Source organism: Eublepharis macularius, chromosome 1 (genome assembly GCF_028583425.1).
Source record: "Eublepharis macularius isolate TG4126 chromosome 1, MPM_Emac_v1.0, whole genome shotgun sequence".
Taxonomy (NCBI): Eukaryota; Metazoa; Chordata; class Lepidosauria; order Squamata; family Eublepharidae; genus Eublepharis; species Eublepharis macularius.
This window is the reverse complement of record NC_072790.1, coordinates 232,359,475-232,382,854: the sequence shown is the minus strand read 5'-3', so window position 1 is coordinate 232,382,854 and position 23,380 is coordinate 232,359,475. Positions and strand designations below refer to the sequence as shown.

Genomic DNA, 23,380 nt, shown 5'->3' with positions numbered 1-23,380 from the left:
TATAAGATTAAACAGGGCACCTGGCCATCATTGTTGAAGCACCCTCCGCCTTCATCGCTCGTCACGGAGGAGTTCCAGTCTCGCCGCTCTGGAGCACCCTCAGCGCCACCTGACAAGGAGGGGAGGAAGCTAGATGCCCTAGGTAGACGGCAGTATTCCATCGCGTCCCTAGGGCTGAGGATTGCCAACTACCAGACGATTATGGCTGGGTACCAACTCTACCTCTGGGAAAAGTTGGCATCCTATGTTGGCATCCTCCCCCCTGAACAGAAGGCAGTGGTGTCGCTCCTGCAGACAGAAGCTGTCCGCCTGTCGAAACAACAGCTAAATGCAGGGAGCCATGCGGCCGACACGGCAGCTCGTGGGATGACTTCCGCCATCGTCCTCCGACGCCATTCATGGCTGCGGTCTACGGCACTTTCCCAGGAAGTGAGGTCCCGGGTGGAAGGCCTTCCTTTCGAAGGGGAATCACTATTCTCCGCGTCCACCGATGAGGCCTTAAAGAAAAAGAAGGAGGACAGACAGACGGCACGGTCCTTGGGCCTAGCTCCCACTGACAAACCCGCCTACAAGCCACGATACACTCCCAGGTACGGCCCTTACCACTACCAGGGCAGGTACCAGCAGCAGCGGCCGAGTTACCAACCGTTCCCGGCTTATCAACAGCGGCACTACCCTCCTCAGCAACAGCCCAAGAGGCGTAGGCCGTTCAAACCTCGTTCCTCGCAGCCTCCGTCCCAACAGAAGGAGCAGCAGGGCCCGGGGAGGCAGTACTGACGGGTCAACCCAGCCGTACCACCGAACTTCTCGGACAGACTGAGGCCATTCCTCTCGGAGTGGGAGTCAATAACATCTGACTCATGGGTCTTAACTATTGTTGAGAAGGGGTACGGGCTGGAATTCATTGAACTGCCGAGATGCTGTTCACCGCTGACCGCTGTCAATAACACTATGGCCGAGCTGGACACTGAAATAACATCGCTCTTGGCCAAGGGAGCTATAGAGGAGGTGCCCTATGAAGGCTCTGTGAAGGGGTTCTTCTCCAGGTTCTTCCTAGTCCCCAAAAAGGACGGGGGGTTGCGTCCCATTCTGGACTTGCGAGGCCTTAATGCCTATTTGAGGGTGACTAAATTTAAAATGGTAACGTTGGCAACTGTGCTTGCCCTGCTCAGGAAGGGGGACTGGTTTGCGGTCCTGGATTTGAAGGACGCATATTTTCATGTGGGGATACGTGAGGAACATAGGAAATACCTGAGTTTTGTCTACCGGCAAAGGGTTTTTCGATACAAGGTGCTCCCCTTTGGCCTGTCCACTGCCCCACGGGTGTTCACTAAGTGTGTTGCTCCTGTGGTCTCCTTCCTTCGGGAGCAGGGTTGTTCAATTTTTCCGTACCTTGATGACTGGCTCATCGTGGCTGAGTCTGAGCACAGATTAGCCCAGGACCTTGATCTGGTGCTTACCACATGCGACCGATTGGGCCTCGTGGTTAATCTAGAAAAATCTAAATTGGTTCCCAGTCGTACGGTCTCCTACATTGGTGCACTTCTGGACTCTGTGAAGGGTAAGGCTCTGCTCCCCCAGGAGAGGGCTAGGTCCCTAAAGGGTCTTGTGTCCATGTTTAAGAGGAACCGTTTTCAACCGGTACGCACTATCCAGTGCTTGCTGGGCCATATGGCTGCTGCTACTTCTGTAATCCCCCTCGCCAGGCTGCATTTGCGGCCTCTCCAGAACTGGTTTGTACGAAGGTATGATGCTTTTCAGCACCCTCCGTCCCTCAAGCTCTCCGTTCCTAGGAGCATACTGTCCTCGTTGGATTGGTGGTTGTCTGAGGGCAATTTATTTGGAGGTTTCCCTTTCGGTTATCAACATCCTGACATCACGGTGACCACTGATGCCTCTCTGGTGGGATGGGGGGCTTACTGTGGGGATGTCTGTGTCCAGGACGTCTGGACTGAAGGTGAAAAGGCGCTCCATATCAATGTTTTGGAACTAAGAGCCATTCGTTTTGCGCTTGTGTCCCTTACAGCTCTGCTGCGAAATCGTCACGTGTTGGTACAGACAGACAACACCACTGCCATGTACTACGTGAACCAGCAAGGGGGCACAGCGTCCATGACTCTCTGCCGGGAAGCCACGCTCACCTGGCAGTGGGCAGTCAAGAATGGCGTCACTCTGCGAGCCATACATGTGGCTGGGTCAGACAACGCTCGGGCGGACACCCTGAGCAGGGTTCTGTTGTTAGACCACGAATGGGAGCTCAACGACGGGTGCAGTGGGCTGATCTTCCAGATGTGGGGACACCCGGTTATAGATGTGTTCGCTACGGCGGCGAACGCCAAAGCCCAGACGTTCTGTTCCCGAGCAGGGAGCGACCCGCTCTCTATTGGGGATGCCTTCCTGTTTACGTGGAACCAGGGATTGCATTACATGTTTCCGCCCTTCCCCTTGATAGCCAAGGTCCTGTGCAAAATAGAGGAGGACAGGACAGACTGCATCTTAGTGGCTCCTTTTTGGCCGAGGCAAGTCTGGTTCCCAAGGCTCCTGCAGCTATCTCAGCGGACCTATGTGAGGCTGCCCCCTTGGCAGGATCTTTTGAGGAACGGGGACATTCTTCACCACGACCCCGGGAAGCTGCATCTGGCAGCTTGGCGGATCGTCCCTCCTCATTGAATTTTTCTACGCAGGTGGAACGGGTCCTCTTGAATGCCCACAAGCCATCTACCCGGCGCTCTTACGAGGCCAAGTGGCGGAGGTTTGAGACCTGGGCACGTGAGAAAGGGGTGGTGCCTACGGATAGCTCCCTAGGGCTGATTTTTGACTATTTGTGCCTCCTGAGGGACCAGGGATTAAGGGTTACCTCCCTCAAGGTTCACCTGGCAGCTATCTCTGCTACCCACTCTCGTGTTGATGGTAGCACGGTTTTTTCCCACCCAAAGTCCCGCCAGTTCCTTAAGGGAATGTTCAACCTCTACCCACCAGTGTCGCCTCCTGTACCACAATGGTCACTGTCTTTGGTGCTGGCACGGCTAATGTTGCCTCCCTTCGAGCCTTTGGCGACCTGCCCCTTGGACCTGCTGTCGTACAAGGTGGCATTCCTAGTGGCTATAACCTCTGCCAGGAGGGTCAGTGAGCTCTCTGCGCTACGGTCTGACCCCCCCTTCCTTTTATTCCATCCCAATAGGGTGGTATTGCGTCCCTGCCTGGGCTTCCTACCTAAGGTAGTGTCCACTTTTCATCTGTCGCAGGAGATATCGCTTCCTGCATTCTTTCCTCACCCCTCTTCCAAGGGGGAAAAGGCGCTGCACACTCTGGATTTGAAGAGGGCGCTAGCTTTCTATCTGGACAGGACAAAGGGCTTCAGAAAGTGTCCTCACCTGTTCGTGTGTTTTGGGGCCAAGGACAAGGGCAATAGGGCTTCCTCGCAGACTCTGTCCAGGTGGATTGTGACGGCCATTAGTAAGGCCTATTCCCTGGCTAGGGCGAGTTGCCCGCTGCAGGTTAGGGCCCATTCCACGCGGTCCCAGGCTGCCTCTTCGGCTCTCCTCCGGGGGGTTCCGTTGGCTAGCATCTGTAGGGCAGCCACCTGGTCCACGGCTGACACCTTTGTCAGGCATTATGCTGTAGATGTGGATACAGGGCGAGATGTGGCTGTGGCCAGGGCTGTATTGCATTCCCTTTTTTCCTAAGGGGTTCTGGGATGCTACGCTATCATGCTACAATTTTGTAGTGTATGTTTTATATGTATATATGCTTATATATATTTATTGAATATATCCTTATACAAGTGTGTATATATGGGAGTATGTTGTATATATGTATATTTGTGTATAGTTATATGTTGTTTACACTTGTTGATGGTTCTTGTGTGATACAATAAAATTGTGTTGGACTTCACCCCACCTTCCTTATTGTGTGAAGCTTGGTACACTCCCATGTGTGGAGGCACAGAAGAACGAAGATGAAAACAGGGTTGACATACCTGTAACTTATGTTCATCGAGTTCTTCTGTGCTGACACACAACCCTCCCTCCTACCCCGCTGTGAATTCCAATGCACAATGCTGTGTGGGCTATAACAAATATTGATGTCTATGCAGGTTGTGGCTATGTGTATTGGTTAAGCGGCGGCAAGGAGAACTGAGGGAAGGGGCCGTTGGTCGCTGGAGGAGCACGTGACCGTTTGGGCGGGAAAACGGTCGCTGAGGCGCGCGACAAACGGCCCCTTCGGAGCTATAGAAGCTATGGAAAATTCTCCGGCGGCTGGCCTGCGCCTGCGCAGTCCCCCATGTGTGTCAGCACAGAAGAACTCGATGAACATAAGTTACAGGTATGTCAACCCTGTTTTGCGTATATTGAAGACTAGCTTGATACCCATGCTTTGCTACAGTATTTAACTACTTGCCAGGCCTCACAGGGAGATTGGCAACCCTAACTTTTAGGGGAAGTCTGGGATGTGCATTTTACCTCAGGAAACATTCAATGACTCCCAATAGCAACTGCATACTGTTTAGAATATGGGGGGGGGGGGAGGCCCAATCAGGTTGCATATGCAAATGACCTCTGTGTTCCAACTGTCTTGGGGGAGGGGAATGAGGTGTGGAATGTTGTGAGCCCCAATCAGCCCATATATGCAAATGACCTTGAAAGGCTGGCCCAATCAGGGAAGAGTGGCTGAGCTGGCAGTGGGCGGGGGCTCAGTCAAGCAGCAGCCTGCCAGCCACACAGGGAAAAGGCAACAACCTATCGAAGGGACAAAATAATATTACTATTTCTAAATAGTATATTTCTATAATATTTCTAAATAGAAATAGTAATTTCTAAATAGTAATAGTAAGCTGTATCCCTTTGGGAAAACACGTTACCTCTTTTTTACTCCCTTATGGAGTGAATTTCTTAAAATCCCTTCTTAGTGGGTGTTTACATCATGAAAGGAATGTTCTCCCCAAATTTCATGTTTCTAGGTCCAGGGGTATGGGCTGGGCGTTGATGAGTCAATCAGGACACTTGTCTTTATATATATAGATATATATAGATCTTGTCTTTATATATATATATCTATCTATATATATATATATAGATAGATATATATAGATAGATATATATAGATATAGATATAGATAGATATAGATAGATATAGATAGATATAGATAGATATAGATATAGATAGATCTGAGACCCAGATGGTCCAGGCTAGCCCAGTCTCATCAGATCATGAAAGCTAAGCAGGGTCATCCCAGGTTAGTACTTGGATGGGAGACCACCAAAAATGTCCAGGGTTGCTACATAGAGGCAGGGAATGGCAAACCACTTCTGAACTTGTCTTGCCTTGAAAACCCTGTGGAGTTGCCATGAGTTGGCTGCAACTTAACAGCACTTTATGTAGACATGTTCAAGATGGAATTTAGCATTGCAAACTGGTTCCAGAGCTGCACTCTGTGTAAGAGTAAGCCCTGAGGAGAAATCTATCCAGGGGTTTGGGTGGTGGAGGAAGAGGAAGGGACATGTGTTTTCTTGCTCTGTAATTGTGTGAAGACTATCTTTCTTGTCTGGGAGTAAATTTGGGATAACCGGAGTGATTCCTCCCGTGCAGTGCTAGGATTCCGGATTTCCCAACAAAATTGATGGGCACTCAATTCAAGGCAAACAAAAGGAATAATACAATAATAATAATAACATTCGATTTATATACCGCCCTTCAGGATGACTTAACACCCACTTAGAGTGGTTCACAAAGTATGTTATTATTATTCCCACAACAACAATCACCCTGTGAGGTGGGAGGGGCTGAGAGAGCTAGAAGCTGTGACTGACCCAAGGTCACCCAGCTGGCTTCAAGTGGAGGAGTGGGGAATCAAACCCGGTTCTCCAAATTAGAGTCCTGTGCTCTTAACCACTACACCAAACTGGCTCTGGAAGAACTTCTTCACACAATGCATAGCTAACTTATGAAATGAACTGTCATGAGGTATAGACAAATTCACAGAGATGAGACCTCTCAATGGTTATTAGTCAGAATAGCTAAATGGAACCTCTGTGTTTGAAGTCAGTGCTCCTTTTAATATCTGTTGCTGGGAGGGCAAAACTGGGTTGCGGGGGCTGTTGCCCTTTAGATCTTTCTTATGGGCTTCCTGGAGGCACTTGGTTGTTAGAAAAGGGATCATGAGGCAGCTGGACTCTTCTTCTCTGCTTCTTCATCTTCATCAGGGCTGGTGCCAGGGTTTCTGGCGCCTGAGGCGCGATACCTACTTGAGCCCCTTGCCCCATGCACAATGACGTCACCTGAGGCGGGCAGCAACGGTGAAGGGGTAGGGAGGTGGCCTCCTTCCTCGCTCGCTTCCCTGCTCTCTGCCGTGCTGCCTGAGTGCCCGGCTCATCAAGAGCTGAGCCGAGGCAGGCGGCAGCAGCGAAGGGGCGGAGAGGCGAGCGGGGATCCAGCCCGCTTCCGGATCGGTGGGGAGGTTGTCAGGGGCCGGCACGGCGCCTTCTTCACAGTTCAGCACTCAAGGCAGCTGCCGGCACCGCCTCCATGGACGCGCTGGGCCTATTCTTCATATGATTCATTTTTCACCTTCTAGGAGAAATTGCAATCCGGGTATTCCGAGCATGCACCGAGCTAGGTATCAGGACGGTGGCTGTATACTCCGAGCAAGACACTGGCCAGATGCACAGGCAGAAAGCAGACGAGGCCTATCTCATTGGCCGGGGGCTTCCCCCAGTCCAAGCATACTTGCACATTCCGGACATCATTAAAGTTGCCAAGGTAAGGAGGAAATGCAGTCCGTATCTGGATGGTCTGAACTCGGCTTAGCCAGCGCTTAGGAAACTCCTGTTGGGCCACAGTATTGGGGTCTTCCAGACAGCAGAAGTGACAAAAACATCTGCCCACCCTCACGAAAGCTGCCAAGTTCAACCCCAGAACAACGCTGACATGGAGCTTTTCGATACTGCTTCCCAACGTTCTAAGCACTTTACATGAAGCTGCTTTATGGAGAAATAGTCCATTGGTCTACTGAGGTCAGTGTTTTCTACTCTGGCTGGTGGCAGCTCTCCAGGGTCTTTTAACATCGGCTGCTCCCTCATTCTTTTGACCGGAGATGCCCGGGATTGAACCTGGGACCCTCGACATGCAGAGCTCATGCTGTACCAGTGAACCATGCCCACTCCCCAAGACTTCATATCCCGTATCTCAGTAATCCTTACAGCAACCCTTTAAAGTAGGACACAGTTATCAACCCCTTAGGACAGATGAGAGGCTGAGAGCTTGCAGAGTTGTTTCATTCGTGGCAAAGGTGGATGAACCAGGGGACGCTAAGATTTGTGGCTGAGTTCCTTATTCACGATGCTTCAGCATGTCAGTCTTTTGCAACTAGCAAAACATTCATAATTTTGTCATTTTATCAATGTACGTTTAGCAGAGCTCCACCTTTCCATTTATGGTTGCCAACCTCCAGGTGGTGCCGGGAGAACTCCCAGAATTACCACAGCTCTCCAGTCTACAGAGATTAGGGAATGGCTGCTTCAGAGGCTGGACTCTATAGCCTTACACAAATCTCACCTTCCCCAGGCTCTGTCTCCAAATCTCCAGGAATTTCCCAACCTGCCTTCTCCTCTTGATCTTTTAGCTTAGATGGAACGGAAAAACATCAGCAAGGCTGCCAGTCTCCAGCCTCACTTGCACGCGAGGCCTGTCTTCTAGAATCTCAGCAGTTGAGCCTCATTGGCTCTTTGGGGGTGGGGGGTGGGGGGGAAGGTGGCTGTTGGAAGCTTATAGAACTCATTTCCAGCAAGACTTACGAGCCCTTCCAATGAGCAGAAATCGTCTCCTGTTCTGCTGCAATCCCTTTATTAGCCTCTTTGGCTTCCCACATGGGTAGCCCAGAGTTGCTGATTAATGCATGATGTCTGCTGATCTGCCTTGGCTCTTGGCTAAACTGTTGGAATTATGGGATGTTCTTAAACATCTTGGAATGCTGAGAGCAAAGAATTTGTTGCAGAATGTTGAGGATTCAGTAGTGCAGCTGCTGTGAGAGGTGGAAGGCTCCCCCCAGAAGTCTTGTTGGGATTGGAAGAGAGAAGCAAATTTGGAAGCTTGAGGACAAGGGAAGGGCATAGCAGGCTGGCACGGCAGTGGGGAAGTGAGTAGCAAAAGCATAAAGATGGAGGGGTTGTGTCCCGTAGGCTGCAAGTGCTACGGGCAGGAGAGAATAGCTGAACTTCCTGCGTGTGTGCATCTTGATTCCTTAGCTGCTTGTCACCTTTTTTTTTCCCATTTCTCTGATGTATGGTGCATGTTCCAGTGCCAATTGATCGCCATCCTTATTGATAAAAACTGCCTCCCAATCATTGTTATAGATAGTGCCAGGGCCCCCGTCAAACGCTGTGCAAAGAACAGCCCTCCTTGCTGATTTTCACAAGCTGTTCATTAAATCAGTTGGAGGCTGCCGGATCGGAAGCGAAACTCTGAATTAGCTGCCGAGCCGTGGCCTGCTTTGTTCTCTTGCTTTTCATGTTCTCGATAAAGCCAGCGGGGAAGCGATCCACTAACAAGGAGCCAGCTTTGCGGGCCTGGAATCCTCTCTGTCTGATAGCGGTGTGGGCGGAGCGCAGCCTCATTAATTATGAAATAGCGCGAAGATTCATTTGCTAGGCAGCGAGGGTGGAAAGAGCCTCGCCGCAACCCCCTCTGGTTCTGCAGGTCAACTTCTTGGTTCTCCGGGCATGTAGAAATGAAGGATTGTCTGCTATTCTGTTGGGGGAGGCTTTTGTGTTGTTGGAAAATGAAAACTTGGCTTGAATTTGTAGTTCTGCAACCTGGATACATCACAGGCAGATCAAGATAGTACGTTTTTATCCAGATCTTCTTCCAGGGAACTCAGGGTGACACGTGTCATTCTGTCTTCTTTTTATCTTCTCAACAACCCTGTAAGGTAGGTTAGGTTGGAAGAGTGCGTGCCTTGCCTCAAGTTTTCCAGTGCGCTTTCATGGCAGCGTAGGAGTTCAAACCTGGGTTTCCTACATCCTAGTCTAACACTCTGACCCTTACACCACAATGGTACACTGTTCATGTTTTCTTTAGGTCTGTCAACCAATAGCATAATTCATAATTATGCCTAACATTTATATCTTGAGCGTTCAAATAACTTCACATATATTATTTTAATAATCTGTGAACAGCCCAGATAAGTAGGCCAGTATTGTTCTCCCCATATTGCAGAGAGAGAGTGGATTGGTTAAGGCTGTCCGGTGACTTTGTGGGGTAGGCAAGATTTGAACCTCAGGCAACCTGAATCGGTACTCAGTCTCTTAACCGCAATGCCACACAGTCTCTTGATCAGTTTGTAGCTGATTGATCATCAGCCTGTTTAGCCAATTGATTGAGCTTAAACCAATGCCTGTATTCCCAAGCCCTCAATATAGCTATGTTTTTGAGATATTGAAAGGAAGTGGAACAGACTTTGCAATCTAGTAAGCTGAAGAAGGCTGTTTGCTAACAACTTTTTGTTTCTCTCAGTTCCTCTTGTAGTAGGACATTAGGACCAAAATAGCCTGAAATGCTAAACTGTCATGCTCTGAACTCTCAACCCCCTGTGAATCATCCAGAGCTCTAGATGACTGGAGCGTTTGACATTTTTTCTCCAAGAGCTCAGGGTCACAGGCGCGATCACTTTTGTTTTCCCAGCTACCCTGCAAAGGAAGTTAAGCCGAGAGGTAGGGGTTCCAATTGCCATAATGTCACAACGCTTGGTACCACTGGAGGGATTGCAAGCCAGGCTGCCCCTTCTTTAATTCCAGAACTTTGCTCACTGCAGTGCGCTGTGGAGGTGATGGATGCACCACGCTGACATTTGCACAGTTAATTTGTTTCCCAGGGCTTCCAAATACATCTCTGTGTGGTGGCAGCTGGAATCTGCCCTATCAAGAAGGCAGTCCTCGGTGCCATGGCTGGAGTTTGCTGTGATGTTATTAGCTGAACCTCAAAAGGGCTTTGGGCTTGCTTCCGTGAGAGCCCCCCTTGCACTCCTCACTTTCACTAAGGGAGGCATCAGAAGTACATTGCAGGATCAGACCATAGCAGCATGATGTAGTGGTTAAGAGCGCCCAAAAAGGGTCTGGGAAACCCAGGTTCAAATTCCTGCTCTGCCACGGAAGCTCACTGGGTGACCTTGGGGTGCCTGGCCTACCTCACAGGGTGCTCACTCTGCCTGGCCTACCTCACAGGATGGTGGTTGTGAGACAGAGTGGAGGAGAGGAGAACGAGGAGTGGGAGGCAACATTTGGGGAAGGCCTCACCTTCTGTGCCGTGTTTGTTGACCCTCCATAATTACTGGTCAGCCACTGTATGAAACAGGATACTGGTCTAGAGGCACTGTTGGTCTGATCCTGCAGGGCTCTTCAGATGTTATGTTCTTATACATCTAGAAAGCTCCACAAGCAGGGTAGGAAGGCAACCACCTACCTTTCTTGTTGCTCCTGAGCAGATGTCATTTAGACTTGTCGAGCCTCTGTGCGTGGAGATCTCATTTATCCACCTTTGCTAATAGCCTCTGATATACTTTTCCTCCTTTGTGAATTTACCTAATCCCTCCTTAAAGCCATCCTGGCTTGAGTCCAGAGCCATGTCCTGTGGCAGTGAGTTCCATGCATGAATGCCTTGTGTGAAATGCATCTACTGCACGCTAGCTTCATTGGTTGTTCCTGATTTTACTAATATAGGAGGAGAAGGAGAAAAAGGTCTCGCTACCCCCTCTCTCCCTGTCATGCATAGCTTAGAAACCCTCAGGTTTCCTCATTAGTCTAGAGTCAGTTTGATATAGTGGTTAAGAGCGGCAGGACTCTAATCTGGAGAACCAGGTTTGATTCCGGACTCCTCCACTTGAAGCCAGCTGGGTGACCTTGGGGCAGTCACAGCTTTCTCTGAGCTCTCTCAGCCTCACCCACCTCACAGGGTGATTGTCATGAGGATATTAATAACACACTTTGTAAACCACTCTGAGTGTGGGCGTTAAGTTGTCCTGAAGGGTGGTATATAAATCGAATGTTGTTGTTTTTATTATTTAAAATTGGTATGGTAAGAAACCTTACGGAGAGCCAGGGGGGTGTATTGGTGAAAATACTGTAACTGGACTAGGAAGACCTGCGTTCAGGTTGCTGCTTGGGTCACTGTCGTTTCCTCTCAGTTTAACCTACCTTACAAGGTTGTTATGGGCGGGGGGGGGGGAAGCCTTATATGTGCACAGCCCCGAGCTCCTTGGAGACAGGGTGAGATAGCAATGTGACTGACGGATGCCTTTGTCCAGTACTGGAAAGGACTGTGGGAAGTGGGACATATACATACAAGTTGCCAATAACTGGCAGGGCTTCCTGTTGCTTCCCAATTTCCCCTTTGGTTTCCTTCTCTAATGTACAACCTCTGCTTTCTTCAGGAGAACGAAGTGGATGCCGTCCACCCCGGCTATGGTTTCCTCTCCGAACGCTCGGATTTTGCTCAGGCCTGCATCGAGGCTGGTGTGCGATTCATCGGGCCCAGCCCTGAGGTGGTGCGCAAAATGGGTGACAAGGTTGAAGCCCGCGCCATTGCCATCAGTGCAGGTAAAGGTTGCATCTCGATGGAATGGGGCTGTGCCTCATTGGTAGCTGGGACAGGGCGCCTTGGCCAATCACGAGGCAAGATTCACACGAGGAAAGAGTAGAACAGCCGGATTTGAGACCAGTGGCACCTTAGAGACCAACAAGGTTTTCAGAGTGTAAGCTTTCAAGAATCAGAGCTTCAGACACCGGGGAAGGAGTAATCTCATTAGGGTGGGCCACTTGGCAGTTCAGGGGCTGAGAGGACTTTGCTAATGAGCAAGTACGATCATAGCCCAGTGCTGAGTTTGGCTTCAAAAAGACAAGGGCAGGGCATCAGGCCCTGATCTTTCATCTAAATGTACAGGGATAGATTTAATTGCTTAGTGCTGGATGAGAGGCCTTCTGGATATACTTGGAAGTTTCTTGTAATATGAAATGCCTTCACATCTGTTTCTTAATAAATGGGGCATGGCCAAAGGTGGGTGGTTAAAGTAAGAGAGATAGGGACCAAGACCACCAAATGCCTTCAAAAGGTATGTTTTACTTTGGCATGAGGTACTGAGGGAGGGGATCCTCACATTGGGGTCTCTGGCTCCTTCCTTTCTGTACAGGACAGTTTGAAAGTTGAGACAACTGCTGGTTGGCTCTTCAGCGCCACCATTTTGGATGTCTGGAGGGTGTATTGCAGTTTTTAGCCCAGCAGGGGTCAGGCAGCCTGAGAACAGGGTCCCATCTGAGTGTTTATAATTGCTGGTTGTGGCTTGACTCTTCAGTCAGAATAGTTTGTTGCACTGTACAGGAAGTGCCTGAACACCTTCTTGCCTGCCACCCCTGGCATACAACTGGGTAACACACATGCTTGCTTGATAGGCACTGTAGAAACTGAGAGCGAGTGTGACCAAAAGATGTAACCCGCAGCGATAAAGAATGAAGGGGGAGACAAGCAGGTCCCTGGGAGGGCAAGCAGTTGAACAAGGAGCTCCACAGCTGTGTTTCTCCCTTCTCCAGGGGTGCCTGTAGTTCCCGGGACAGATGCCCCGATTTCCTCTCTCAGCGAAGCTCAAGAGTTCTCCAACACGTACGGCTTTCCCATCATCTTTAAAGCTGCCTACGGCGGAGGAGGTCGGGGGATGAGAGTTGTGCGTAGCTATGAGGTATGGTTGGGTCTTTATTTATTTCATTTATAGTCTGCTGTCACGTAAGAAGAGCCCTGCTAGATCAGGCCAGTGGTCCATCTAGTCCGGCATCCTGTCTCACACAGCAGCCACCCAGTTGCTATGGAGGGCCAACAGCAGGGCATAAAGGCTGAGGCCTTCCCCTGGTGAGGGTTGCTTCTTGGCACTGGCATTATATCAGATGGCGCCCCCCCTCCAATTTCCCCAATCTGAACATAAACCAAGAGGAGTGGGCGGGGACCATAGTTTGATAATATTCTGGTGACAGCACTTACGGGGGGCAGATGACTTTGTCGCCGCCCTGGTGGGAGACCAGTAGGGAGGCTCCTAAGCAATCAGAAAGTCAAAGACTGGCCTCAACCATATGCCTAGTGGAACAACTCCATCTTACAGGCCTGCTGAAAAGACATAAGGTCTTGGCAGGGTCGGGGGTCCTCCGACAGAGGGTCCCACCAGGTTGGGGCCAGGACTGAAAAAGCCCTGGCCCTGGCTGAGGCCAGCTGGGCCTCCCTGGGGCTGGGGACCACCAGCAAGTTCTTATTTGCAGATCTTAATGCTCTCCGGGGTACGTATGAGGAGAGATGGTCCCGCAGGTATGCTGGTCCCAGTCCATTTAGGGCTTTAAAGGTTAAAACCAAAACCTTGAACCTAATCCAAAACTCCACGGAGAGCCAGTGCAGCTGCTGCAAGATGGGAGTAATATGTGCCCTGTATGGTGTGCCCATCAGGACACATGCAGCAGCGTTCTGGATCCGCTGTAGTTTCCGGGTTAAGCCCAAGGGAAGCCCTGTATAGAGCGAGTTACAGTAGTCTGTTCTGGAGGTGACCGTTGCATGGATCACTGTAGTTAGGTTGTGGGTTGACAGATACGGCACAAGCTGCCTGGCCTGTCGAAGATGGAAAAATGCAGACTGGGCAACTGCCGTGACCTGGCCCTCCATCGATAAGGAGGAATCCCGTATCACTCCAAGGCTCCGGACCGATGAGGCAGGCACTAACGGTGCCCCATCAAAGGTCGGGAGCTGGATTCCCAAATCTAGCAATCCCTGGCCCAAGTACAGGACCTCTGTCTTTACCGGGTTCAGCTTCTGCCAGCTCTGCTTTATCCATCCAGCCACAGCCTCCAAGGCTCTCATTAGGACATCAGGGGCAGAGGCATGCCAGCCGTCCATCAATAGATACAACTGGGTGTCATCCACATATTGGTGACAACCCAGTCTGAAACTTTGCACCAGCTGGGCAAGGGGGCACATATACAGGTTGAATAGCAAAGGGGAGAGTATTGCCCCTTGTGGGATGTGTCACACCAAAGGCTAGCGTGTGGATAAGCTCTCCCCAAGCACCACCCTCTGTCCCCGACTGTGGAGAAAAGAGACAAACCACTGCAAGGCAGTCCCTCGGATCCCCACTTTGGCAATGCAGTGGGTCAACAGTTCCTAGTCGACAGTGTCGAATGTTGCTGAAAGTTCCAACAAAATCAGCAGCGCTGACACGCCTCAGTCCAGATGTCTGCAAAGCTCGTCCGTGAGGGCGACCAGTACTGTCTCCATCCCGTGTCCTGGACGGAAGCCGGACTGGAATGGGTCCAGGACGGAAGAATCCTTCAGGAAGACCTGCAGCTGTTCTGCCATCGCCCGCTCAATCACCTTCCCCAGAAATGGGAGGTTTGAGACTGGTCGGAAATTGGATGGATTGGTAGGGTTCAAAGATGGTTTTTTCAGGAGACGCCTCACCACGGCTTCCTTCAGTGCTCCAGGGAAAACCCCGAAACTCAGTCATTGATTAATAATAACCTCCAATTGAACTCCTAACCCGTCCGTGCTGGTCTTCACTAGCCACGACGGGCAAGGGTCTAGGGAGCACGTAGTGGGCCTCACCCCCGCAGGATCCTGTCAACTTCCTCCTGAGAGACCAGACTGAAGTGATCTAAATAAGTGCCAAAAGACGGCCAAGGGGCCTCCAGTATCAACTGTATTACTGTATCAACTGTGGCTGGCAGGTCGCGGCGGAGAGACAAAATTTTATCTGCAAAAAAGCTCCCAAAAGCCTCGCAGCGAACAGACGAATTATTAATTTGACGGTCTCCCTGAGTAAGGGAGACCAAGGATCGAACCACCTGAAACAATTTTGCCAGGTGTGAGCTTGCAGACACTATGGAGGCAGCATAGAAATCCTTCTTTTCTGCCTTCAAAGCCACCTCATAGGCTTTCATAAACGCTCTATAAGGTGATCTTGTCCCTTCCCCTCAATTCCACCGCCACACTCACTCAAGCCGTCTCAGTTCCCACTTCATCTGATGTAGCTCCTCCATATACCAGGGAGCCAGTCTGATACGGGAATGGAGAGGGCAATGGGGAGCGATTTTGTCGATGGCTTCAGAGAGACGGTCATACCAGTCCCCCATACCAGTCCCTAATTCTCTCGCCACCGATGCGGAGGCGGGGGGGGGAGACGGACTCCCAAACAAGCCTTCAGGACAAAGGGTCCAACCATGGCACCGCTTCCACGGCATCAAGGTCCACCTGAATCCCTGCCCCAAAGATCAAATCTAGCATGTGGCCTGTTTGACGCATAGGAACTGAAACAACTTGGGAGAGTCCCAGCGCTGCCATGGATGACACCAGGTCCGAAGCCTGTGCAGAGGCGGCATCATCAACGTGGACGTTGAAGTCACCCAGGACCAATAACCTGGAGTGCTCCAAGGCCCAACCCGCCATCACATCCAACAGGCTCGACAGGGTAGCTGCTGGTGCGCTAGGCGGTCGGTACACCAGACAGTTAGCCAAGCTCTGCTCAGTATCCCACGTCAGGCCAACACAATCAATGCCAGTAATCTTTGGTGTGGGGAGTGGCCTGAAGGAGAAACACTCTTGAAATGAGTATTGCCACCCCTCCCCCCCGACCATCCATGCGGGACATGGTGAAGGACCGAGACCCCCGGGGTGGGGTGGGGGGCAATTCTTTCAAGGCGACTGTTTTGCCATCCCTCACCCAGGTCTCAGTCACCAGATCCACATTTTTTGCTGCAATATAATCTTGTAGTATTTTGGTCTTGTTATTTATGGACCTGGCATTACACAACAACAGTGCCGGAGGGAGGCATTTCATCCTCCTAGCCCTACAACCAGCATGCCTCGGGATGGGTTGCAGGTTGGAAGGACACAGAGCCCTACCATGTCTCTGTGGCCTTCTTTTCCAGCCCCAAACCTCGCCACCATACCTCCCTCAACCCTGGAGTATTCGGAGGTTCACTGCCTCTGAATGTGGAGGTTCTCTTTAGTCACCATGTCTAGTAACCTGTGATAGACCTGTCCTCCATGACTGTCTAATCCACTGTTAAAGCTGTCTGTGCCTGTGGTCACCGCTATATCCTCTGGCATCCCTTGCTGATACTCCAGGTGGATCGCAGCATATAAAACATTAGAGATCTCCAATTAATAGTGCAGTACAGTTAGGATTAGAGAACTGGACAACAATGCAAACAAAAAGAAAACGGATTAAGGCATATCCCACCGTAATACAGAAAGCGGGAAACAAAGGTAGACAACAGTGTAGCAAAAGGAAGGCTGTGCTTACAAAAGACATTGCAACAGACTACAAAACTGTTTGTTAGGAAGTGACCTTTCCCTTTTGCTTTGGTCTTCTGTGGTGCAGGATTGTTCCCCTGGCTTCTGGGAGGGGACCTCAGTGTTGGCGGCTCTCAGTCTGCACTCTTGTTGTTTTGTAAATGTTGCTTCTTTGTCCTCACCTTGGATACAGTGGGAGTTTTAAGTGTTTAAAAACCTTGAAATTTGTCATCATTTCAAAACAGTTATACCCTGCTTCCCAGGAATTACAGTTCAAAAGAGCTCACCGCGTGTAAAAGACTGTTAAAATCCGCCACCTTAGTAGACCAGGATTAAAGAAGCCACGTGACAACACTCGGCAGAGCGGATAAGGCAACAGTGGTCCAAAAGCTTCCCAAAAGCAAGCTGAACTCAACTGGTCGTCGCCTGGCACCCAAACGCCAGGCTGACCTCTTGAGGAAGGGAGAGAGTTCCAAAATGTGGTGGCCTTGTCAAAAAAAAAAGAGACCCTATCCTTAGAAGAAAAAGGGACAACTTTTTCTCATTCTCCTATAATACTAGAACTCCTGGGCATCCATTGATGCTATGTGAGACATCCAGTGACGTTCATGGGCAATAGAATACTTCGAAAGGAGTATTTTGGGGCATGAGCTTAGATGGCTTGAGAAGGGAATTAGACAGTTTCGTGGAGGAGAGATGTATCAGTGGCTACTAGTCGTGGTTAATAAAGGGAACCTTTGTGGCCAGAGGCAGTAAGCTCCTGAGTACCAGTGCCAGGAGTGGAAAGCCTTGGTCTCCAGGGCAATTGTGTGAAACAGGATGCTGGACTAGATAGACTGATGGTACGATCCAGCCAAGCACCTCTTACGTTGTCTGCTATGCAGGACGCAGATTGTTTAGAATCCTAGAATCATAGGGTTGGAAGGGATCTCCAGGGTCATCTAGTCCAACCCCCTGCACAATGCAGGAAATTCACAACTATCTCCCTGCTCACACACCCCCAGAGACCATTGCTCCATGCCAAGAAGATGGCAAAAGGGTTTAGATCTTTACAGGTCTATATCTCCATGAAAAAATCAGAAGCTGACATGGGTCTTGCGATAAACGAAGTAACTGGAGGAACTGTCATTGTGGGTGAGTGGGGGTGTCAAGGTTTACACCACCTTCCTATGGTCTACAGATGTTGAGATGGGATTCATACTGGGGTGCCAGTGGGGCAACCGGGGTCTGAATCAAAGGGTGATTGTAGGGATAGAATATGCCAACGGCGAAGATGGTGAGTGGCTGGCTTGTCCAAGCAACCAACTCTAGAAGAGAGGAATAGAAGGCAGCCAAGAGGCATAGACCCTATCCCTCATCAGAAGAAAAAGGGAGAGTTTTTTTCTCCCTCTCCCATAATGCTAGAACCCATGGGCACTCAATCAAATTGATAGGCAATAGAATCATAGGATTGGAATGGACCTCCAGGGTCATCTAGTCCAACCCCCTATAGATTCAAAATGGGCAAAAGGAAAATACTCTCACTCAGTGTGGATGTATTGACAGCCATTAGCTTTCAAAGGGAATTAGACAGATTCATGGAGGAATCAGTGCCTACTAGCCATGGTAAGTAAAGGTAGCCTAGCCTCCATGTCCAGAGGCAATAAGCAGAGTCCCCCCCTCCCACCCACCCATGCCATTATAGACAAGATGACACCTGTCTTCTCCCTGCAGGAGCTGGAGGAGAACTACACCCGGGCATACTCTGAGGCCCTCTCTGCTTTTGGAAATGGAGCTCTCTTTGTGGAGAAGTTTGTTGAGAAGCCGAGACACATTGAAGTCCAGATTCTGGGTAGGTGTGGTGTGTGTGTGTGTGTGTGTTTTTTCCTCGTTTACCACTGGGGAAAAACAAAAGAGGTGGATATGAAGCTGGCTGGACATAGCGGAGGCGTGCTGACTGCTGGGATCAAGGGTCAATTCACAGGGCTGCTATGGCCACACGGCCAGTTCTCCCCTCCCCCTCTCCTTTTGTTAGTCCCAGATAGAATTCAGCTTGCAGCAAACCTATTGTCAGACCCTTTTGTTGAAAAAAAGTGCTGTCAATTAGGTGTACCGCTGCTTAACTCCCGGTATTTATTTTGCTATGTAACCTTTTTTGTTCCTGGTGTTCAAGGCAAGTGCAAACATCTTAAAAACACAATGAAACCGGGAAAATGAATGTTTGTGTGTGTGAGAGCGAGCGAGCTTGTGTTTGATATTGCATCAGAAACAGAAAATAACCCCACGCAATGAATGCTGTGTAAAAACAGATAATTTATTCTGTGCCTGGAGAACTCCCAGCAGTATAAAGCAATCCAAAGAAAGGCGGTTGCAAAGCACTTGTAGGAAAGGCTCAGCTACTCTTGCAAAGTTTTCTCGACCTCTCCTGGGGATGTGCTGGGTGCTGCACGAAGCGCAGGTGTGCTCTCCCCTCTGAGGGCTTGCCAAACGTCATCTCTTGCTTCTTGGCAGGTGATGCGTATGGAAACGTGGTGCACCTGTATGAGAGAGATTGCTCCATCCAGAGGCGGCACCAGAAGGTTGTGGAGATCGCACCCGCTGCCCACCTGGATTCCCAGCTGCGCTCCAAGCTCACCAATGATGCTGTCAAACTAGCCAAACAGGTGAGAGGTTAAGAGCGCTGCAGTCTTGGCGAGCTCTTTGTGTCTGGTGTGTGTGTGTGTGTGTGTAGAACTCTGTGGGTCATCATGGCCCAGTGGTGGGAGTGCATGGGCCTAGCAGGAACTTCCTGAAATCTCTGTCGAGAAACAACAACTGTCCTCCTCCTTCAGGCCATCATCTGCAAGGTTTTATTGACAAGCGGTAGCAGTAGCCGGGACAGTGGCTAACTCCTAGCAAGGGCTAGATGCAAGATCTTTGCCTCTAGCAGGAAACTCCAGCACTGCTCTGGAATCAGTGGTGGGCTTTTACAGGTCTTGCCAGGAAGGCATGTGTCCTAGTCGTGCCTCTCTGGATGGAGGTACTTAGGTGTTAAAAGGTCTCCATCCTGTTCTGGAGGTGTGCGGCCTGTTGGGGATGGATGCCTTCCTGTTTCTCCTGGAATTGGCAGGGTGCTGGTGGAAGGCCTCCTTGAGGTTTAGGTAGTTCTGGGAATTGATTCTCTGAAATCAGGGAAGAAATCTGGGCTCAAACTCTTCAAGGGAAAAGGTGAAGGAACCTCACTGTTCCAGTGGGCTCCTTCTCTTGAGGTTCAGGCACCATCCTCTGTGTCTTCTGACTGCATCACTGACGACAGAGGGTCAGGGTGCTGGAACATGACGTGTTCCCCTGGGAAATGAGATAGGAGGATTTCAGTCAAGGTTTAAATTAGGAGGGAAGCCTTATGAGGGTGGGGGCTTCAATTAAATTCCCATTCCTGATCCAGAGCAATTTGGCATCCCTGTAGTTTTCTAAAAACTGTATCTAAAGGTGCATCTCCAAAGTGAAACATCGGAGCTTGCAAACACCCTCTCTCAGAGTGCGGCCTTCAGTCGTTGGGCCCTCTGATTTCTTGCCTTCAGGGTGAACTGTTGACAAATCCTACAATCTGTAACGTTATGGTCTTCACCTAAACACATAAGGCAGAGCTCGTGCTCATCGGTGTGGGTCATTTTCATACTGCACTGTGAGCGGTTTTTGAAGACAGCTCTGTGGGCCATCCTGAGGGGAAATTACCTCAGATTGTAGTCAGACAAGCCAGGTCAGATACACACCAGAATCTAAAAGTCTAAATCAGGAACCATAAATGAAGTCAAAGTTGTCAGTCCAAGGTCATTCAGAAGCCAAAAGAGACAATCAGAAGTAAAAGTAAGCTTGCAAGCAAAGTTATTCTCCTCATAGCAGCTCAGAAGAACTGAGGAAAGGGGGATTGCTTCTCCCAGGAAGTCACTTGCCCATTTAGGCGGGAAAACGGGTCTCTACATGACTTGGGAGAAGCGGACCCTTACAGAGTTTTAAAGAAGCGCTGAAGATTTTCTCCAGTTGGTAGGCCTCTACATGCGCTGTTCCATGTGTGCCTGCACAAAAGAATTCAATGAACAATAGTTACAAGTATGTACAACACTGTTTACAGGTGCTTCTCCAAAGGGGGTGATGGGCTGGTCTCATTCTGTTCCAAACATCAATTCCTGCCTCAGGGAAGCCTTGCCCTCATCTTTTTAGGAAACTTGATAGAAGCTTAAATATTATAAAAGGGTTGGAGCTTAAATATTATAAAAGGGTTGGAGAAAGTGAATGGGGAAGGGGGAGGTATTAGAATTTGGACTAATGGATTCGTATTAGATTTTGAACCAATAAAATCAATAAGCGGTAGAATCCGAATGTAGAAAAGGAAGCTCAATTTCTTCACCAAATGCATCACCATCATAAGGAATGAGGAGACAGTTCTCCCCTTCACTTTAGTTGGCTTTAAAAATGGAAGAGACAGATGTATGGAAGAGAAAATGTATCAATATTTGTTAGCTGTGAGAGCTAAATGGAATCTCCAAATTCAAGGGCTGGTCTAACTGAATACAGTTGCCAAGAGACATAATAGGAAAGGGCTACTGGTGGACATACCAGAAGCGTCTGACTGGTGCTGTTGGAAGGCAGATGATGGACTAGCTGGACTGATCTGATCCAGTAAGGTTGTTCGCACATTCTCATGCGTGCAGAACGCCCCCCAATTTAACCCCCAGCATTTCCAGTTAATAGGATCAGGGCTGAGGAAGGGCTTTCCCTGAAGCTCTGTGTCACTGCTGCTGCTCTGAAGAGGCAGAGCTGAGTCAGGTTGACTAATATTTTGACGGAAGACATAAAGGAGCTTCAATACGGTATTGGGGGGAAGGTGCTGTGTCTCCGTGGTAGAGCAGCCGCTTTGCTCGTGCTTAGTCCCAGGTTACTTCCCTGGCATCTCCAGTGAATAAGAACCTCAGGTGGCTGGGCTGGGAACCGTCTTAGAGAGCTGCTGTCAGAGTACACAGAACTGGGCCCTATGGGTCCATAGTATAAGGCAGTTTCATGTGTTCTTAGAGGGGGTCTGTGGTCAGCTGCTTGCATAAGATCCGTGGTCCCAAGTCCAATTAAAGGAGCTCAGGGAGCGTGGGGTGGAAAGAAGGACCCCTGCCTGAGCCCTTGGGGAGTTCCTGCCATTCAGAGCAGACAGAATGGGCGCGTGGATTGATAGCCAGAATCAGTATCAGGCAGCTTCATATGGTTATTTGACTTGTGCGGGGGCAGAGGGGTGTGCCGTGGGAGTGAGGGGCTTTGCATCCTGTTTCCCCAAGCGCTTGCGCTCTCTGTCCCTCTCCCTTGTTCTATCCAATGCTCCCCTGCCAGTGCTGGCATTTACAAACAATGACAAAGTGGTTTTTTGGCCGCATGCCACCTCAGCGCCAGGCAGGATCTCGCAGTTAAACCTTCCCTCTGTTTGCCTGCTTATCCCGGGAAGGGATGGGGCGGGGAGGTGCTGGTGGAGTGCTGCTGTGCTGGATTCACTCTGCTGCAATCCAAAGCTGACTGTATTAATTGCAGGGCCTGCAGCTTGAGAATGTGACAGCAGCTTCCGGAAGAATTCTGAGGTTTTGGGGGGGAGGGGGCGACAGAAGAGACAGCGGAGGTTGGCTTCCTGATTCTTTAGGCTCTCTGGCTTTTTTCTGATGGGGGGATTGAGTGCCTCTGTGTTAGATTGTTGACCCCTGGCTTGCTGTGAAAAAGACGGGGCCATACACTTGATCCCTGGGTTGATGAGAACATTGCGCAAGCCATATTTTTCTGGGAGCGCAGGAAAAGTACCTCCTGGCCCACGATGCAATGCGCTGGCAGGGCTGAGATTTGAACTCTGGAGACTAAGGGTCCCAGTGTGTGTGCGTGCCTGCATTTCAGGCTCTGAGATCACAGATAATCTGTTCTGAGGAACTCTTCTTTTGCCCCATTGGTGAAACCAGGGACCACTGCTTCTACCATAGTCCTGTCTCCCAAGAGCGGAGAAAAGAGCCTATGAATTCTAGCTCCCAGTTTCCTTGTTCTCCTCTCTTAAGAACCTGGTCTTCCCTTCTAACAACTGAATCGTTTTGAAGCTTATACATACTGCTATCAGGACTAAAAAATCCCTTTTAAAAAAAGATGTAATGGTGGAGTGCTAAATTCCAGCTATCAACTTCCCTCCTCCAGCATAAAATATGAATCTTTCCCCCTCCTGTAGTTCTTGTACTTTTATCAGGCAAACCCCACACATCTTGAAGCTTATGCACATAGCCATGAGGACTAGAAAGCTGCCTTAACATTGTAAGCCAAGGCTGTTGTGGTATTTATATCCACTAGAATAGACTACGCTGGCAGTATGTGCTAAAATTTTAATTGAGAGGAAGGACAGGCTTTACAATTTTGGGGCCTATTTGCAGCCTAACAGGTATTTATTTCATTTATGATGTTATTTATTCTCTGCCTTCCTCACTCGGACTAAAGTTGGATTACACAAAGTCAATGCAGTTAACAGAACTGGAGCATGCATTAAACAATGCAATAGAAATTTGGGGCCAACCAGAAATCTGAGAAAAGAACCGAAGAACAGCATAAGTATTAACATGATGCATTAAAACAATACAAAAACTACACAGTAGGATCCTACTTACGGCAATAGACAGTACGAGCTGTACACAGTAGTATATCCCATAGTCTCTAAACTTTTACCCAAGTAGCTTTCTAAACCATTTTGTACAGTACAACCCTGTGACCTCTGTAGAAAGACCCTCCTGAATAATCCCATTTGACCTAGTTTGCAGAAAACCAGGAGTGTGGGAACTTTCCTGACCTTATCGGTCAGGGGCTGTTCCATAATGTGGGGACCACTCCAGAAAATGTGTGTGTACAGGCAGCTGCTGATTTTGCCCAGATGTGGAGTGGCGCCTGCAGGAGGCCCTGTTCAAATGAGCAAAACTGTTGTGGTGAAACGCAGGAGGAGAGGCAGGACTGCAGAGATGACAGGCCAAGGCTCTTGAATGGGCTTTGCATGTGATAGATTCGCAGAAGAGGGAGAATCCCTGGTTTTGCTGCCTGCTTTCTCTAAGGCAGGAAA

At 49.6% G+C, this 23,380-nt stretch overlaps 1 protein-coding gene across 3 annotated transcripts in view; it reads left to right on the top strand.

The window, feature by feature from the left end:
* The window catches only part of PC (pyruvate carboxylase), a 367,605-nt gene that overhangs the window by 83,201 nt on the left and 261,024 nt on the right, over positions 1-23,380 (top strand). For all 3 annotated transcript variants that reach the window (XM_054992419.1, XM_054992429.1, XM_054992437.1), the window contains 5 exons: positions 6,575-6,759; positions 11,423-11,588; positions 12,576-12,721; positions 18,022-18,139; positions 18,799-18,950. In XM_054992419.1, coding sequence (XP_054848394.1) covers positions 6,575-6,759; positions 11,423-11,588; positions 12,576-12,721; positions 18,022-18,139; positions 18,799-18,950 — 767 coding nt within the window. The remainder of the gene's footprint in view (positions 1-6,574; positions 6,760-11,422; positions 11,589-12,575; positions 12,722-18,021; positions 18,140-18,798; positions 18,951-23,380) is intronic.